Source organism: Haliotis asinina, chromosome 14 (genome assembly GCF_037392515.1).
Source record: "Haliotis asinina isolate JCU_RB_2024 chromosome 14, JCU_Hal_asi_v2, whole genome shotgun sequence".
Lineage (NCBI taxonomy): Eukaryota > Metazoa > Mollusca > Gastropoda > Lepetellida > Haliotidae > Haliotis > Haliotis asinina.
The window spans coordinates 44,489,842-44,509,472 of NC_090293.1; the positions used below are offsets into that span (position 1 = coordinate 44,489,842).

Here is a 19,631-nt window from a genome sequence, read left to right on the forward strand (position 1 = left end):
ACGCAATGGCCGATCTTGCTGCCAAGGCAGCACTCAACAAATCTGTGACACCACTTCTTATTCCATACTCTGATTATAAAGCCAGCATTAGAACTTACATCCGTGATCTGATGCAGAAGAAGTGGGACACCCAAGTGGGCATAAATAAATTACATGCAATAAAACCCTATATTGGTTACACCTACTTGGGTTGTCAGTCCAGATTTGAAGAGGTCATCATGCGGCGATGTCGTATTGGCCACACCAGATATACACATGAATACCTTTTGAAAGGTGAAGATCCTCCGTTCTGCATCCCTTGTGATGAAAGAATCACAGTCAAGCATATCTTGCTTGACTGTGTTGAGTATTCCATCACAAGGGATCAGTATTTTAATTCACATACTATGAAGGATCTTTTCAACAGTGTTAGTCCTCATTTAATTATTGCATTTTTAAAGGAATTAAAATTTGTTAACCGAACTGTAAATAGATAAATATTTTAAAATTGGAAGATTAAATTAGTAACTCAAATCGTTAGTGGCTGTACCCTCAAAGGGGGTTGAAGTACCGTAAAATAATTGTCCTCCTGAGAGGGTACGCAAGTCCAAAAACATTTGACGTAAATTTCAGTTTTCCAGCTTTTTAATCGTAGAATAAGTGTGTTTTTACTTTATGGCTAGATTTGTCTAAATTGCTAACAGCTGAAGGGATGATGTAAAGCCAACTAGGGTCCATGCAGGAAGCAAATGTACTGTAAGTCCCCATGGTCCTTAGTATGGTGATCTACCTTCAGTTGTTGGCAACCTATAGCTCATTTTTATATTGTACTGTCCTCTATAGATACATTGTTTTAGGTCTATTCACTAGTTTTATATTCTTTTCTGTGATATTCTAGTCAGTTTTACTGTCCTTCGTTGACAGGGTTTTAAAATGTCCGTGCTAGTAATTCATTTGTATTTTCATAATTAATCGTTCTCGTCACGATATGGCTGCAATACTGCCGATGTGACGTTAAATACTAACTCACTCACTCGCTCACTTCCTTTTCCATAACCAAATGTTTTTTAACGTAATAGACCAGAGTCAGTGAGTTAGTAGAAGATGGACCCTGACTAAACATCATGACAAAAATGGTTTGTTGTTATTGTTAAAGTGCAATTTGTCCATAAATGTACCCCAATCTCTGTAGATACATGCTCATGTTGTCAGTCACTGGGTTGTCTGGTCCCATCTTGATAATTTCACCACATACAGCTGCAATATTGAACACAGTAGTGTTCAACAAGATTCAAATGAGACTAAAATTAATATTGGCATCTAAGAAAGTACTACTGACCACTTTGTACTGAGCAGACCCTGCTCATTTTCAGTGCAGATATGAGTGTTCATGTTTAGCTGCATTTCAGGGGAGGTAGAGTTATAACATTCCTTTATCACTCTACTTACCTGGGGTCGATTCCTTACATGGGTACAGTTTGGTATGCTCATTTCAGGTGTACACGCCATGATACTGCTTGAATATTGCTAAAAGCGGCGTAAAACCCACTCACTTAAGTGCTCACTCATTTAACTTCATTTCAAACTTTGTTGATGCGATCAACTTACTGCTGCACTTTATTTTTCAGGTGCTGAAATGGGTGAGAATTGCTGTATTTTGGTAGGACTAAACAAATTAATGAAAACATTTAGTTCATTAACTTTACTGTTCCCAAATTATTTAAAAGCCCTCTGGTGAGACCAACTCCAGTGACATTCAGTGTAAATCCAGATTAGATCTGTCATCATCAATCTAGGCGTGTGATACAAGGTGTATGATTTGATTGTTTGGGAAGGCTCGCTGACAATTCATGTCATGTTAGGTATCCCATTTATAAGCTATTGATGGAAGTTGATGAGGGAAATCACTGCATTGACTTGTCAAGATTTGATTCAAAACAAGTTGGCTTCATATGGTTGGAATATTGCTGAGTGAGGTTTTGAATAAGAAACTGTTGAATTGTTTCAGATGTATGATATGAACATAGTCCTGTTCATCCAATATGTGGACAAACAGCTGCAGAGACATATACTTGAATTGTGCAGAATATTGCACTAAACCATGCATACACTGAACTGTGAAATGTGTTGAAAAATATTGCTGGTTTTATGATGTTAGACCAGCAAAACCTTCTCTGTTACCTTGTGATTGTATCAGTTGACTTAGTTGCCTTTCATTGTATCCCACTTGAATGGAACGATGCACATGTTGTTGATCAGTGGATTGTCTGGTCCAGATGCAGTTATTTCCAGACCATAGTCATATAGCTGGAATATTACTGATTTCATCGTTAAAAAAACAAACCAACCAGCCAACAGTCTGAGTGAGTTTGTCAAAGTATTGCTGACAGCAGCAAACCACGAAATTCACATGCAGATTCATCAAATTTGATTTAAGCATATAATCAGTTTCATTTCATTTGAGATCAATGAATTGCTTGGACAGTAGAACAGCCAGGTGACACCAGTCAGAATTCAGATAAAGGCTGAATGTGTTAGTATAGTCATCTGCATTATGTGGTGTTCTTAAATTCTGTTGAGTAGTGTAGTCATATTGCCATGATTAATTCCAGCATCCATGCCTGTGTTTCAGCTTATGCTTTTATTGATTTTGAAGACCGTCGAGACGGAGAGGTAAATACACACATCAGGCGGTTTGAAACTCTCATTTGCTAAGTTTAATGATAATGAATTAGCAGGTCATGATTTTTGTAGTTTCATCGTCAGTACATAACAGTATATATTCTTCACTGGATTGACTATGACTGTAATAACATTTAATAATTGTCTCCATCTGGTCCATTTTAACTTTGTAAGAGTAAAAAGAAAAGTGATCATGATGTTTCCAGAGTCTTGTAATCAAATAGTTTGATGAGATAAGTTTTGCACCTTTTATCTTGCTTTAAATGAACTCTATTTTCGATCTGTTTCAAAGTGATGAATAACTCTGTGTATTTGAATAAATTTCCAAACTGATGTGATGACTCTAATATTGAATGCAATGTACTATATAGCTACCCACCAAGCCAGCTCCCCCTGATCCTGTCACGGCAAAGCATGACCTTTAGCAAGGCAGCAATGACCATGACCTTTAGCCAGGCTCCAATGACCTTGACCTTGAGCCAGGCCAGTTCCTCCGTGGCCTTAGCCATAGTTCCCTGGGTACAACCCTTTCGCCAGAATCGTTCCTACCCCGATCATGTGACCAAAACTCTGACCATGAGACCTTGCCGTGGTTCTACACTTGCCGGCTACTCGCGCCAACATCTAGGCCTTGCCGCGCCCAGGCGGCTTGCCCTTGTTACCATGGTTACCAGTATGTGTATAAACAACAATTTGTATCTTCTGCTTACACTTTCCTGTTAGGTTAGTATTGTTTACGAAGGGTCTGGAGGCCAGGAAGCATGTCATGATGAACTGAGAAATTTCGGCATTTGAGACGGCTGATGAGACAGTGTATTACAATATGACGTTAGTGGATAACTGATCAGGTGATCAAACATTTGATCATTTTTGTCGAATATTATGTCCATTACATTTTTTGAGGGAAAATCCTTGCATAATGGGCCGTACCTCTGTTGGCAGTTGCAGTGTTTAATGTTATTTTATCACATCCCCAGGGCTTTGGTGACTAGAGAAATTGAGACTCACAAAGATGGACTTTGTTAGAAATAAAATTACCAACACTACAAAATACATTGTGTCATTCAGCCAATTCCATAATGTGAATCTTTTTGGAAAATTATATATCAATTTTGGCAATATGCCCAACAAAACAAAAGAATATTTACAGTATATTTACATGTTCAATATGAATGATACATTTTCCTGTACACGAAGAAGCAGTCATCTTTCTGGCCCCTTACCTGAAGTATATTCGCCATTCGTTATCATGTTGATGTTGACTGTTACTGTACTTTCATTCTTTTCTCACTTGTTTTCTATGTTCTGTGTTTGTGTAATGTTGTTTTTTCCTATTAGTTTGTCTGATATGAAGACCAGCTATTTGGTTAATTGTTACTATTGCTCTCCTGAGGTATTTTCATGGGTGTGTGGGTTAGCAACGCTTTGTTAGACTGTGTAGTGTAATTTTCCCTTATTAAAGTGAGTGAGTGAGTGAGTTTAGTTTTACGCCGCACTCAGCAATATTACAGCTATATGGCGGCGGTCTGTAAATAATCGAGTCTGGACCAGACAATCCAGTGATCAACAACATGAGCATCGATCTGCGCAATTGGGAACCGATGACATGTGTCAACCAAGTCAGCGAGTCTGACCACCCGATCCTGTTAGTCGCCTCTTACGACAAGCTGAGTCGCCTTGTATGGCAAGCATGGGTGGCTGAAGGCCTATTCTACCCCGGGACCTCCCTTATTAAAGTACAATGTAGCTCTACGGCCACAATAAATTAATCATTAGATGTTCGTCCAGATATTTTAGACATTTACTGTGTTCTAATCTTTGACAAGTGAACTGTTTAGGCAACTAGTGATATAGCTTGAATACATGACCTGTTTTGAGAGATAACATTTTATTCTTTATACAATGTTTCAGAGCTTGTTCTTGCTCCTTCATTAGGTGAATTGGCTCTGTAATGTTGTATAAAGAATAAGAAGAAATCAGTGTAAATGATGTCATGTGATCATGTTTGTTCAACTTATACCATTTTAAGAACTTAGCTGTTGGTGGATGTACTTAACTAAGCATATGTTGCTATATTACTGGTATATGCAGGTTGGGCATCATGCATGTTGTAAGATCTGATAAATAGAATCAGGTTGTCAGGCAGACTCGGTCGATGCATATCGATGCAGCCAAATGACCGATGCTCATGATGTCAGTCACTGGATTGCCTGTCCAGACTTGAACATTTGCAGACCTGGTATATTGCTGAGTGTGGCATTAAAAGAACAAAGACACTGATTCATGATATTATATTTTTTTTGTATTTCTGTTATGCGTGATGTGTTTGGTTATAAGTTCAAAGGGTGAAATACTGATGATTAATTTATGGTGGCCTTGTGTTTCATTATGATATCACAGATACGTTTTGTGTCCAACACTGAAATGTAGAATGGTTTAGTTTTTTAGTAGAGGCAAATGCTTGTGGATTACTTCGTGAAATAACTTTTACTATTAATATGCTTTTATAATGCATGAAGTCTATTTAAGCTTAAAAACGTCAAAAGTATGAAGTGCTTTGGTCACATATCTGAAACTGATGTTGATACTGATATTTTTCCGTTATTATGTCTGCTGGAAAGTATGAATTTCTTTTCAAGAGCAGATGTCAAAAAGAGCAGACGCGAGTTTGATTGCAAATATTTACAGATTAATTCTCTTCATCCTAAATCAATTCAATATGACAGTATTGACCCAGTTTGAGATATGTGAATTTAGGCTAGAGATTATTCTACATCTGTCAACATTTCAGCTTGTATTTGGATAAATTTCAGACTGGAACGTTTAATGTTACAGTAAGATATGATTTTGAAGAAAGGTTGACAGGTCGTAGCAATGCCTCTACAATATGTGGGGGAATTAGGTGCAGAAATGACTTAAAGTTAGTGGAGATAGAGAAATAGGCAAGGGGATTTGTCGACTCAAACCAGGCATGTTATTTGTATGCTGTTTGTGACCCTGTTGTGGCTTTATTGGACAAGGACAGTGCCTCACACATGTTCACCAATTTCAGGATGCAGTCAAGTATGAGAATGGGCGGGAACTGTGTGGCTCAAGCATTATAGTGGAGTGGGCTAAAGGCAACCCAAGGCGACCTTTGGTAAGACAGCCATTCAACTGGGAGGTAGAGAAGCCGGTCCGTAGGGCGGATAATGTAAGAATAGATTGGTCCACACCTCTTACATTTCTCTATCCTGTTTGTTGCTGGATTGTACTTGACAACAGCTTTGATCTTTCAATGTTTTGATACAGTGTCTAATAGTGATTTGTTGAAGGTGGTTGGACAGTGCAGAGTTATGTCCCTTTGGATTCGAGAATCGTGGGTTTGAGGCAACGATCCTTGTTTGTTCTCCTGTCAACCCATAACTGTAAATAGCTGCAATATTGCTGATGCCGCATTAAACAATATTCACTCACTGGCAGTGTTGACCCATCATAATTCCTGGTTACAATTTGTCTGAAGCATGTTCTCTGGAAGAGGTGACTTAGGTGATCCTCAAACTCCATTATCTTCTTGTTGGCATGTCAGTGTACCCCAAGGTCCTGAACCATGCTGCTGATATCAATCATTGGATTGTCGGGTCCAGAATTAGTTATTCTTTTGCCACTGGCTTGGTGTTAAACAACAAACACTCCATATGGAAACCTCTATTGTACACGTCATAGAGCCCAGGTGGTATGTCATAGAGCCCAGGTTACAATTCAGGTAAAGTTGCACAATGTTGGTCACAGAGAGTTCTTGGATAGATGGCCATGTTAACTCCTGAAAGTTTCCAGGGCTTCAGTCCGGCCCCACAATGGAGCACATGTGACACATGAGCTCTTATGTGAGTTCGTTCAAATTTGCATCTTTCTACCAAGCAAAAAATGGATACCCGGTGGTATTAGTCATGTGACTGTTAACCCTGAGCACTTCACAAGCAGCTTGGGTGCTGTTCGCGTTTTGAGAATGCCCATGCAGTATGGTGTTTGGTACTGTATGAGTGGCCTCATCGTGTCTTGAAAATATTATGATGCATCTGACAGAAAAATGGCTCCATTTAATCAGACCTGTTTTAAATGATTCTTGGAAGTGATGGCATCCCTTGGTCATTTTATCAATAAACCTGTGAAGATCCCCTGGTTAGATTTGATGTTCAGTAACCAATTCTTGTTGTAAGAGGCAACCTACAGCTGATTGACATGTCATCATATCCCAACTGCGTAGATTGATGCTCATAGTATTAACCACTGGATTGTATAGTTCAGACTTGACTATACTCAGGATGCCACAATATGGATGAAATATTGCTGAGGGTGGAATGAAATGGCATTGCACGATGCACGCACCAACCCATTCACTTATTCACTTTGTCAAGACAACAATATTGTGCAACTATATTTCTGAGCTGTTGTGCCTATTTAGTTAAATGTCACTTCAGAACATCCTCAGTTGTATACAACTGCATATAGGTGACTGCTGTACTCAAGTACTCAGGATAAACATATGACGTACCTTCCTGCCCACTCTGTCTGGTGTTTTGGCAATTAAAACTTTGGAATTTTCCTTTGACCTCCTCCCAATGGTTTATGAAATTAAATCTGTACACTTCAGACAAAAGATATGTTCTATATTCCCGTATTTCTTAAATGAGAAATACAGTTATTTTGCTGATTCCTCGCCAGGGATATGATGAGTGCTACCGCTGCCACCGTCCAGGACACTGGGCCCGAGATTGTCCAGATGACCGGTCCTTTGGACCTCGGAGGTCGAGTAGAAGCAGCCGATACAGGTCACCATCGCCAAGGAGGAGAAGGGGGAGGTAACTCTAGATGTTGTTTGTTGTCTTATGTCATTGACAATACATCGATAGGGCCATTGTATTCAAGTCTGAATAAACATAGTGTCTCATGTTTACATAATATGCTAATTTTTAACTTACCTTACCATAGGTCTTATGCATATTACCTCAAGCTTCACTAGAAGAGATCAGACAGTCGTTGATTCGCCATTCCCTAGATGGCTACCTCATGTAATCTACGAATGTAGTCACGGAAGTGACGTGATCTCCCCACTCCCGCAAGCGTGAAAAATCCAAAATCAATTTTACTTCTAGCGTTCGTCTGTTCGGACGTTTTTGGTTCGCTTAGTTTACCTACTTTGTGGTTCAATAAAGTTGTCTCCTCACGGGTAGGTATGGTTTGTATCCCTTAGGTGTGCGTGTTAAGGTAAGTAATATTTTAACTGCACTTACTTTGCTACCTCGTGTTGTTTTTTTCTCTCACTTCGGGGTGGGTTCGCCCGCGTCATGTGTGAGTGAGGCATGGCATCCGTGGGGGTATTATATCTTGCTGGTTTTCTTCCTCCATGTGGTTTTCCATGTCGATTAGTATTTTTGCCCAGGTTTCACTGCATTTATATGTTTTTTCGTGCCACGTTGCGATGTACACAGGCAGCCTTTTTGGTTGTTTGCCCTTCGCCGTCACGAGCTAACGGGCGTGCCTACTTTATAGTGGGGGTGCGTTGGTGCTGCATTTCTGGTATAGGGGTGTTTTTTCTACCGCCTAGCGTTGGTTTCAACGCATTGTTATGTTTTGTTTGTTGCACTTAACTGTGTATGTCTCGCCAGTTTAGCACTATCTGCTAGGGGCAGCAATCGGCGAATATCCCCACCCTTGGTGCCCGGATTGTGCGTCTCTGGCCTGCTCTTTTGACGGACGCTGCCAGTACTGCGAGGCGTTGTTGGTTGCTGGTTTCAAGGCTTCTTTTGCGGCTAAGAGGAAGCATTTTTCACAGCGGAAGAGAAGGTTGTCTCCAGCGTCGTCGTTGGGATCTCTGCCGGACGACCCTGACTTACAACCGCCTTCAGCGCCTGTGCCGACGCCTGGGATGGGGCGTTCGTCCATGACGCCTGTGCGTTTGTCCCCGGAACCACCTCGCTCGGATTCCATCGTGGATCTGTTTTCGTCCGGATGCTTGTCTCATCCGGAGGTCCAGAGGTTCCTGCGCTCCCTCCTGACGCCCGGTGCTGCTGCAATGCCAGCGTCTGTCTCGACACCAGCGCCTGTCTCGACACCAGCGCCTGTCTCGACACCAGCGCCTATGCCAACACCAGTGCCTGTGCTTACGCCAGCACCTATGTCTGCGCCAGCACCTATGTCTGCGCCAGCGCCTATGCCTACGCCGGCGCTTACGCCAGCGCCTGTGCCTGCGCCAGCGCTTACGCCAGTGCCTATGCCTGCGCCAGTACCTATGCCTACGCCAGCGCCTATGTCTACGTCAGCGCCTGTCCCGACACCAGCGCCGACGCCGGACCCTGTGCCAGCGCCAGCGCCTGCACCTGCATCTTACCGTATACCCAGGGTGTTGCATACGTTGTCCAGGGAAGAGGTTTTGCAACGACAGTTGGATGAAGGGTGCGCTCGGCGCTTGGAGGCAGAGAGCTCTCGGCGCAGATCGCGCTCCAGGTTCCCTGGGAGTCGACGATCCTGTACCCTCCACAGTAGTCTTTGTCAGAGTTCTCGGTCCCTGCGACGCCCTTTGAATGTGGACTCTCGCTTTACTACCAGGTGAAGATGTTACTTGCTCTCCCAGTCCATATCACCTCGACGTTCCTCTAGACCTCGGCGTTTGCGGTTGCCGGAACCACCTTGGATCCCATCCAAGGAATCTGCTGCTCATACATCGACTCCGTCTGTTACACTGCAGCGTGATTCGAATTCCATGTCCTGGGAGGAGGTAGAGGTAGGAGGCGACGGCGATGGTGATGGCACTTGACTGCCCTTCGTCTTCGGCTGATTCCAGCAACCTTGCAGCAATTCATTATTGCCGGAACTACTCATCCCGCCTCATCCTATGGTGGCGGACGCCATGGTTGTATTACATGCGGTCTATGCGAAATTGTCAACTAATCCGAATTTCTAAGCGTGTAAGTCGAGGAAGTCAGATTACAAGATATACAGCCTGGTTTTTGCGGACAGCGTGGCTGTCTTGGTTGAATCTCTGTAGCGGTTATTGGGCTCCTCGCGGCTCTCTCATAGAGAGCAGGATTCTAAGCGGGTGGCCATTGAGACTGAACTCAAGAGGATGCTTAAGCCGTTGTCTGCATCTACCTCGGCGGCGGCGATGGACTTGTCTGAAGACAACGCCTCGAGGATCGATCACCGTAGGCGGGAGATTGGGTGTCCTTGGGAGGGACTGGTCGCATCCTCGTAGATCCTTACGTTACAATTTGTCTACATATACTTCAAGCGGAGAAAGTTTTCTTTCACGTGCTTTACTCATTTCGTCACGAAGATTTTTCGAGACAACAACAAAGTGACACGCCGAACTACACCTCTTATTACAAGAGAGGACGGCATTTATCTTCGGGGAAAATTCCAACACATCTATCTGAAAAACAATTTGTCTACGTCAGTTTCAAGCGGCGGAAGGGTTTTCGCGCGCTTTACTCATTTGGACACGTGCTCGCAAACAGCATGGTTACGGTCAAGCCTATAGGCTAGCAGGGTATCACCGTTTACAAGATTTCATGATGATCAGTTACCTGCTACACCGGTGATGTCACGTCTACATTTTGATTGGTGCCCAAGAGACAACACCCTGCAAGGATCCCAGGGTCGTTACATCTACAATTTGATTGGTCATCGAGGGACAACGCCCTGCGCAGAATGTGTTGTTATTATTCTAGTGTAAGGAAGTTGTCTGCAGTGACTTACAGTCATTTTACGATGGAAAGATGTCGTTTACACTCTAGACTAGCAGTCTACAGCGGCATTGGATTTCTCTAGTCGGCATAGAAATCCTCTAACAGTAGTCTCAACGCTGCTTATCAGGAGGCGTGCAGCGATGTATGGCAGTTTCTGATCGGACAGACGGTCCGTTATAAATAGACTTCTTGAAATGTCAACACATTCATAATGTACAGCGTGGTTGTTCTGAAGTCGAAGAATGACGCATTTTAATGGCATACAAGCTTATCTTGAGAGAGTTGTACTTCATTATGAGGCTTTTAAGTCAGCTTCAACTAAATCCGCGGGATTTGATTCATCACATCGCCGTCCCAGGTTCGGGGGTCGAAGTTCAAGGCGATGTTAAAAGCAAGCTGTACTCTCTCCGTTATCACTATGTCAGTGATAATGTCTACTCGATTTGCTCACGTCACCTTAGGATATGATCAGACGTAGACGTCTACTATTACGTCTATGACAGCGTTTTCTTGATCATGATTTCAAGACGGGTTTACGACATTGGACTCCACAGCAGTGGTAGACTCGCTGGTCAATGTTTGGAACTTACATATTAGAGCCGTCATTCAACAACCATCTTTAGGTTGACACGTCTCTACCAGGATTGAGTGCCTATCTAGTCAAGGAGGTTGCAGCAGGATTCTGGGGGAGTGGAGCTCTATCTCTTCACATCACCCAGTTGAAGATGAAAGCGGTGATGCATGTCTATTATTGGTTAACAGCACCGAGAGACAAGCTACTGATGATCCATACGGTCAACTCAATAGTAGCCCTCTAGGTAAACAAGGGTCAAGGAGGCCTCGACCTCTACTACACTTGTTGTTTCTACCCTTCGAGTCTGATCCTCCAAATAAAAAGTATCTCACATACCAGGAGCCTGCATCTTCATGGCAGACGCCTTATCTCGCCCCCTACGTCTATCACCAACAGAGAATATGTTGTGTCGAGAGACGTTTCAAATAATCGGCTTCCAGAGTGGGACCAATTGTTGTACCATCCTCACAATTGGACACTGCACCTGGATCCATCACGGTTTCATCTTTGCATCTGGACCATCTGTGATAGTCTTGAGGGCCAAGGGGTACTCATCTCAAGTGGCGAAGTTAATCGCCCTGGAGCACAGGGTTTCCACTCAGTCACTTTATGGACCTGTAGGCGTCGGCGATCGACACGATCCTGCGACTGCTTTTGGTCACACCTTGGTGGCCAGCCAGGCCATGGTTCCCCAACCTGCGTCATCTCGCCAGTGGAGAATCGTACCAGCTCCCAGATTAGTTACGTCTGCTTCGACATCCGCACAGTCGGCAGCTGCATCCGGACCCACTGAGATTTCATCTTTACAGTTGGGTCATCTGCAGAAGGCATTAAGAGTAAAGGGCTACTCCTCGTGCGCGGCAAGCGTCCTAGCTTGTGCGCATCGAATGTCCTCTAGGTCCTTATATGACGACAAGTGGCGCTCATTTGAGAGTTTTTGCACTCAAAGATCGCAAGACCCTATGACAGCTTCTCCACAGTATTTAGCGACTTCCTCCTGTTCCTGCATAACTGCAAGCATCTTAGAGGCAGTACCTTGGGGACTTATCTGTCGGCTTTGAACTCCGTCTTGAGGATTAAAGCAGATAAACAGATTTCCAAGGTACCAGATCTTATTGCGCTACTCGAGGCCTGCAAATTGGAGGACCGGAAAGCTTCGTCCTCCAGTTTGGGACCTCAACATCGTCCTACAACATCTTAGAGGACCTCCTTATAAGCCTTTAGAGGAAGCCTCCTTCGTGTATTTGTCCAAAAAAAAGGACGGTCTTCCTTCTAGCGTTAACTACCGCAGCTAGAGCTAGTGAAATTCATGCCCTGGACGTCACGCAGGTTCGCTTGGAGCAGTCGAGGCATGGACCAGCCCACTTGGGTCTCCTGTTAGATTTTGTGGCCAAGAATCAGCTCCCTGGACAGCCAGACAGGCTGTTCTCCATTCCTCTGTCATCTGCAGTCTTGGGACAACATGACTTGGAGGAGGAGCTGCTGTGTCTCATTAGAGCCATCAGATGTTACATCCGGAAGTTGGCTTCTAAGAGACGTTCCCCTAAAAGACTGTTCATCCCGCTTTCGACTACCTGCAAAGGGGAGGTGAACAGGAACACAGTCGCCTTATGGCTTCGATCTACGATCCTGGCGGCTTTTGATGCCAAGCGTCTACCTCATCCGGTGGCGAACAACCCACAAGAGATCAAAGCGTTGGCATCTACCATGGCTCTCCATAGAAATTGCACAGTGCCACAAACTATGGAAGGCTGCTTTTGGAAGTCGTCTACTGCCTTCGCTTCCCACTACCTGAGGGACTTGGCAGTTGAGGACATGGAGGGACTACAGTCTTTCAGTCCGTTGGTGGTTGCCCAGCAACTTACCTGGACGTCCGCCCATTAGGTAATAACACTGTTACTTACCGTTGGTCTTAAGATTAACCTCACCCTCAGGGTGCGTTGGTTTTTCTTTGGAGTTCCCTTGGGTTACTCTTTGTCCTGCTTCCAGGTTTGTCCTGTGACTGTTGGCATTGGTCTCCCAGGTTCTCCTAATGCATGTGCACTGGTTGCTGAGGGATGGTCCTCCACACCACCATCCATCTGTCGAAGCCATATGCATAAGACCTATGGTAAGGTAAGTTAAAAATTTATTAAAATCTAAATATTTTAGATATTTAAATACTTACCTTACCATAGGGCGGTGACTCCCTCCCAACGCTGGATACTCCTCCCCACTCTGGACTCTTCGGACCTTCCTGTTGCCAGTAAAGGTGATTTTTGGATTGTTCGCGCTTGCGCAAGTGGGGAGATCACGTCACTTCCGTGACTACATTCGTAGATTACATGAGGTAGCTATCTAGGGAATGGCATATCAACGACTGTCTGATCTCTTCTAGCGAAGCTTGAGGTAATATGCATAAGACCTATGGTAAGGTAAGTATTTAAATATCTAAAATATTTAGATTTTAATAATTCCAACATTAATCCTTCAGTAAAACAAAATCTGAATAATACATAATTCTAATTTAACACATTCCAGAGGCATTTCTTTCATGTATTACGTAAACTATCTTTACACTGAACCATAAATTTTTGTTGTCATTTTGTTATGAAAAATCAGTTGAAAAGTTTGAGAACAATTAAAATTAATGGGTTCCTAGTTAAGAAAGCAAATTCAGCAATTTTCTTCATGTCTGCTAGTTAAATTTTGGTGAAGTCTCTCTATTATAGCAGAATTCATCTTGACTTAAAAAACATAGGGAAGGTACAATGTGCGACCTTGTTTTTGTGTCACTATGTAATGGGGCAACGCCCAAGTATCCTCTTTGTGTAGAATATGCTGTGGGCACTATTTTCTGTTTTGTACCAGTAGTGTTATGGCTGGAGTGTGAGTTGCTAAAACTCTGTTATCAGTGGTGTGATACCACCATTCGCTCTATGGATCCCCTTTAAAGACGTGGGTCAGAAATAGTTTTCCACAACCCATGCTAGTTAGTGACTCACTCTTATGTTAGTGAGTTATGAGTATTTCAAGCTGCTAGAGGTTGAACTCAGTTATACACTTGAGTATTTCTGCATCCAGCTACCGATCCAGATCCAAATCCAGATCTCGAAGAAGTCGGGGCCGAGACAGGAGGAAGAGGAGTCGAAGTCGCAGCCGAAGCCGTGATAGACGTAGTAAACGCAGTCGCCACAGCAGCAGAAGCAGAAGTCGTAGCAGGGACAAGAAGAGGAGGGCATCACGGAGTCGTTCTCGAAGCAGGTGAGGAATCTTACTCTGTGTGTTTGTCACAAGGACACTCTGCATCGTACGTCATGAGGCTCTTGAGTGTCTCTTGTGTCTCAAATAAAAGCTGCTTTTTTCTGTACGATTGCTTCTGGGTGATGCACTTGGGCGACATTGCAACACTGTCAACAGTGAATAAACAGTTGCTGAAAATAGTGGGGTTTTCTTGTCAACATTCGGTAATATTAGCTTGCAGAATTATTACCTAATGGTTGGTTGTCAAGTCCAGCATAATGCAGTAGTGTTGGGTTGGTGAACTAGCTTCAATTGTCAGGAAGATCGATTGTTTTGTTTATCTGTCAGTTGGACTGTCATTTCCTCTATTTAGGCTGAGATAGGTAACGCTGACATCATGACTTATTATGATCCATTTCCTTTTTCCAGGTCTGAAAAGAAATCAGTCAGCAAGTCTAAAAGTCGCTCTAAGTCCCGAAGTCGTTCAAAAAGTAAATCTGTGGAACAAACCAATGGTGAGCAAGAAGATCGTGGTGAGTCTGATGCCTCTCGAGCCTCATCCCCCGCAAGAAGCGAAAAAGAAAGGAGTGGTTCTCAGAGTCCTGCTGATGATTGAATGTCTCAAAGTCTATTTACCTGCATTGTCCCAACCCTTCCGCTGTGAGGGGAACCAACATCTTTGAAGGAACTAGAGAGTTTCTGTAAGTCAAGACAGTCAACATGAGTTACTTGTATTTCATTTGACAAGATGCCATCCATTTTAAGGATTTCTAATTGTTTTACCATAGAATGTATTTTTGCATCAAAGATAACTGAGAAATATCATGTTTTACTTCTTTACCCTAGAATACTAGAATTTGTGAAAACATTTATCACCAGAAAACAGCACTCATTTCACGAAAACAGGATTTTGATAGGGTGATGATTGAATTACTGTTGTTTTCAAGTTGGTGTTGCTTGTCCACGGCAGAATTCACAAAGGCAGTGTTTGACAGTAAAGGGTCATGGTGGTTAGTTTTAGGCCCAGGGCAGATAAGATCTAATTTGCATGTGGGCATGACAGAATGACCAGCAAATATTGTTTAATACTATTTATGATCTATTTATGATTGACCACTGTATAGAGCAGAAAGAGAGCCATTGATCTGTGGGGTTATTTTGTTGTGAGGGTGTTCTTTTTGGGGTTTTTGTTTGGGGGGTAGGGGAGAGAGTAGCTGCCTTGATACACAGTATATTAAATTTTAGTTAATCAATCAACCAATGTTGGCACACATCACTGTGAACATCTCTGTAAAGTGTGGATTGATGACGAAGGAACAAAGCAAGCTGTTTGTATCCTCTCATGATGGCAGTTTAGCATGGTATGTAAAACAATATCCTTGCGATGAAGACCTCCTACATAACTTGAGGAAGAGGTTTCATCTTCTTGAGGAAGTTAAAAAAAACCCTAAGGCTTCATAAAAAAAATTAAATGTTTCTCAGGCACATTTTCTTCAAAAGTGACGAGGACAGGAGGACTTTTTTCACAATTTTTGATAGAAAAAAAGTGATGAGGGAGGAACAGATTTTTATTTTTCTTCTCTCTGAAATACAGGTTGGAAAGTTTAGCGAGTGTTGATAAGTTGTAGATTCAGTCACACTCGTTCTCATAGACATTCGTTCTTATAGTGGACAAATGGATGATCGGGACGTGGCCAAGTCAAGAATTATTTTGTTAGAATGGCAATAAGAAATTGTTATACTCACAAATAAAAGTGACACGCCGATGCCTGAGAAATATTTCACTTTATTTATTTAGCCTATTATTTCCATGTTAGTTGAAAGTTCATTTAGCCTAATGTTAGTGTCCTTCACACTGGTTCTAGTTTGATGTGTTCAAATATGAAGTTTATGTAATCTTTGATTCGCCTCTATCTGCTCAACAATTTCAACAAAGTGCTTCGCATCTGTATCTGGGCCTTTCTGGCACCAATGAGACATACACTCAGTGAAATACCGTTCAAAGTGGCATTAAATCCATCTCTATGCTGTCCTGTTGCATAGACTGATGTTCATCAATCACAGAATGGTCTGGTCCACATTCTATAGCTGAGGACAGCGTTAATTAGTTAAACCTCCCAATGACAATTTTGAGATACATCATGGTTGGTAATAACTGTTGTTACTGTCTTTTGGGTTTTGTTTTCAACATGTACTTCATTTAAGCTTCATAATGGCATTTGGCACATGTTGAACTTTGATTGGTTGTGGAGTTTTATATGTTGTGTGTCATACAAATTTGGTCACATGATGCATCACAACATTGTATGTGTGAATATTATGACACAAGACTGCGTTACAACATGTGCTGCAGACATTGTGTCAGAACACATCACCTTGCATAAGCAAGTTGTTAGCCATGTGTCATCTTACTGTCATCTTACTTGTATGATGTCTAACATTTTATGCATCCTCATTGTACCCCATATCATATATCTTTTTATTTCAGTAAGCCTATACTAACTCTGAATCCCTTTAGTCTTATGAGGACATTTTTGCCTCTAACATACCCAACAGAATGTGACTTACAAAAAGCCTCGGCCTTGACGATATTAACAACATTTAGTCCAGTCCCTTTGAATATGTAGCTCTTTAGAAATTCAGTATTGAAAAACTGAAAATCAGTTGATGGAAAAGATGTCTCAATGTCAATTAACACTAGCTGGTGGCTTTGGTTTCTGGGTAATGAGTTGAGTTGCCTCCCTTTCCCTTTTCTCAATATCAAGGTTAAGCTGGTTGATAAAATGACAGTGAAAACCAAGGGTGGGTAATAAGGTCCATGGCATGGCTCCAGTGTAGGATTACTGAAAGGCAATGGTGATATAGAGACTGTGTTATCAGATGTTCTGTGCATTCAGTCATGTTTAAGTCAACATGCCTGATGTCTTGAATAATGTGTTGTGACAAAATGTCATGTTTTACGCCAGTTTGGTACATGATACTCCAGTGTGTGATGTAATGCTACTTCGATGGTTTTGACATAAATTACGCCATGAAAAAATGTCATGCATTGGTTCATGTTGTTAATCCAGTGTGCTAACTTGTATATTTAACATTGTCTGTTATCATTTGTGCTTATTAGTAACATGTTTGAGTTCTAGACTGTTTAATTCAAATAATTGTCAATGAAAACATGTCAAAGCAGGAAGAAGACATTGATTGAGGGCAGGAATATGTCAAATGATTTGTCTCACTTCAATCTTGCTGTAAATGTCCACAAGTTGGACTGTGTGTTTTCATTTGTATCACTAACTCTAGATCTCCACAGTTTCCTTTTGTTTGTCTGGCAGTGATGGAGACCCTTTTCCTTCAGTTGACAAACGTGGTAGATGATCCAATAAGTTGCTTGAAATAACAGCTTCATTTTCTTTGTTTCCATACTTTTTGAGACAGATCAAAGTTGACAACATTTTGCATTTATTAGTCACAAAATGCCAGTTATTTTCATTGAAGTCAAAAGGTGCTTATCTCATGTGACTGATATTTTATCAACAATGCTTGTCAGTAAATTTTATTATAAGAGATTGTTGTGAATAAAAGCCAACAAAAGATGTCTGTTGCCTGTTTTGTGTTCATTTTCTAAGGTGTAACTTGACAAACCAGCAACACCGAAGTGTCAGGATTTTAAAGGTGATGGTGATTGACCTACTTTGTAAATTCAGACTCCCTTATCCTGTGTGATCCTGGATCAGACCATGCTGGTCAAAACTGTGTCCATGTTTTCTATCCAGGGGTGTCCGTGAAAAACGCAGGTGATTTGGCAGCAGAGGTTGTGAAGTTACTGACACATTAATTCATCACAACTGTACAGATCAATAGTCAATCACTGTATTCGTGCCATGTCAGTGTTGGTGAGCACTGTGCTTATCAACATCAATATCTCTCAATGTTCCCACATCGGTCAGCATTGTCCTTATGAACATCAGTATCTCATTACAACATTACATGCACAAAAATATGTAAAACATAACAAAGTGAACACACAAACACAGCCAGTCCGTGTTCTAAGGTACAATTGTGGCCATCTTTGTCAGGACTATGGTCATGTTAGTTTGTGCTGTGGTTACATTGTTAGTATCATGTCCGTGCTTCTCATCTGAGTGCGTTATCCGATTGCAATGTTATATGCATAGACATCTGTAAAATAAGGTCCATGTTCCCATGACGGTCAGAAAAGGTTATGACGCAAACACCCATCACTGTCTTGACATATGACAGTATCTGTCCATGTTCACAGCTACAGTGGTGGTCATGTTTGTCATTACCCGCCCATGTTGTTTCGTTTCAGTATCATGCCTGTGATCCCTATCTGAATACATCATCTATTACAGCGTTATATACATAAACATTTGTAAAGTACAAACATGTAAACACAGAATCTCTCCATGTTCATAGGTACAATGGTGGTCATGTTTGCCAGTACCTGACCACGGTGGGCCGTTTACCATTGTCAGTACTGTGCCCGTGCTTGTAATCTGAATACATTATCACATTACAACTTTACATGCATAAATATATACAAATATAAAAAGTAAATACATAAACACACAATCTGTCCATTTTCATAGGTACAATGGTGGTCATGTTTGTCAGGACTGTGCCCAGGAGACTTAGTGACGTTCGCACATGAAGACATTATCTTACTACAACATCAAATATACGGGATGAATAAACATATTGAAAATCCCAACTCATGTTCGTCAATACCATGCCCAGGTGGGTCAACATGAAGCCCAGTGTGAACAGTACTCTGCATATATTGGTCCGTACTCTGACCATGTTAGTCAGTACTGTGACCATGTTCATCAGTAGTGTGACTATGCTCGCCATTACTGTGGGCATGTTCGCCAGTACTGTGACCATGTTCGCCAGTACTGTGGTCATGTTCATCAGTACTGTGACCATGTTCGCCATTACTGTGACCATGTTCGAAAGTACTGTGACCATGTTCACCAGTACTGTGATCAAGATCGCCAGTACTGTGACCACATCCGTCAGTACTGTGACCATGTTCGAAAGTACTGTGACCATGTTCGCCAGTACAGTGGTCATGTTCATCAGTACTTTGACCATGTTTGCCAGTACTGTGTCCATGTTCGTCATTACTGTGATCATGTTCACCAGTACCGTGACCATTTTCACCAGTACTGTGACCATATTCAACAGCACTGTGGTCATGTTCATCACTACTGTGACCATGTTCGCAGTACTGTGACCATGATCGCCAATACTGTGACCACATCCGTCAGTACTCTGACCATGTTTGCCAGTACTGTGACCACATTCGTCAGAACTGTGACCATGTTCGCCAGTACCGTGACCATGATCACCAGTACTGTGACCACATCCGTCAGTACTGTGACCATGTTTGCCAGCACTGTGACCACATTTATCGGTACTGTGACCAT

The 19,631-nt window shown here is 42.2% G+C and overlaps 2 protein-coding genes and 1 pseudogene across 3 annotated transcripts in view; 1 reads left to right on the top strand and 2 right to left on the bottom strand.

The window, feature by feature from the left end:
* Positions 1-19,631, bottom strand: part of LOC137261071 (ADP-ribosylation factor-like protein 1) — a 382,131-nt gene that overhangs the window by 73,803 nt on the left and 288,697 nt on the right. The window lies entirely within an intron of this gene.
* LOC137261961 (ankyrin repeat domain-containing protein 17-like) overlaps positions 1-19,631 on the bottom strand; it is a 45,004-nt pseudogene that overhangs the window by 16,121 nt on the left and 9,252 nt on the right.
* Positions 1,614-17,778, top strand: LOC137261070 (serine/arginine-rich splicing factor 7-like). 2 transcript variants are annotated; one of them, XM_067798737.1, is made up of 6 exons: positions 1,614-1,619; positions 2,612-2,652; positions 5,714-5,854; positions 7,366-7,502; positions 14,026-14,205; positions 14,614-17,778. In XM_067798737.1, the coding sequence occupies exons 1-6, from the start codon at positions 1,616-1,618 to the stop codon at positions 14,798-14,800; spliced, it is 690 nt and encodes a 229-aa protein (XP_067654838.1). In that variant the 5' UTR covers positions 1,614-1,615; the 3' UTR covers positions 14,801-17,778. The 2 variants fall into 2 exon arrangements, with proteins under 2 accessions (XP_067654838.1, XP_067654839.1); XM_067798738.1 differs by having other exon boundaries at positions 5,714-5,800.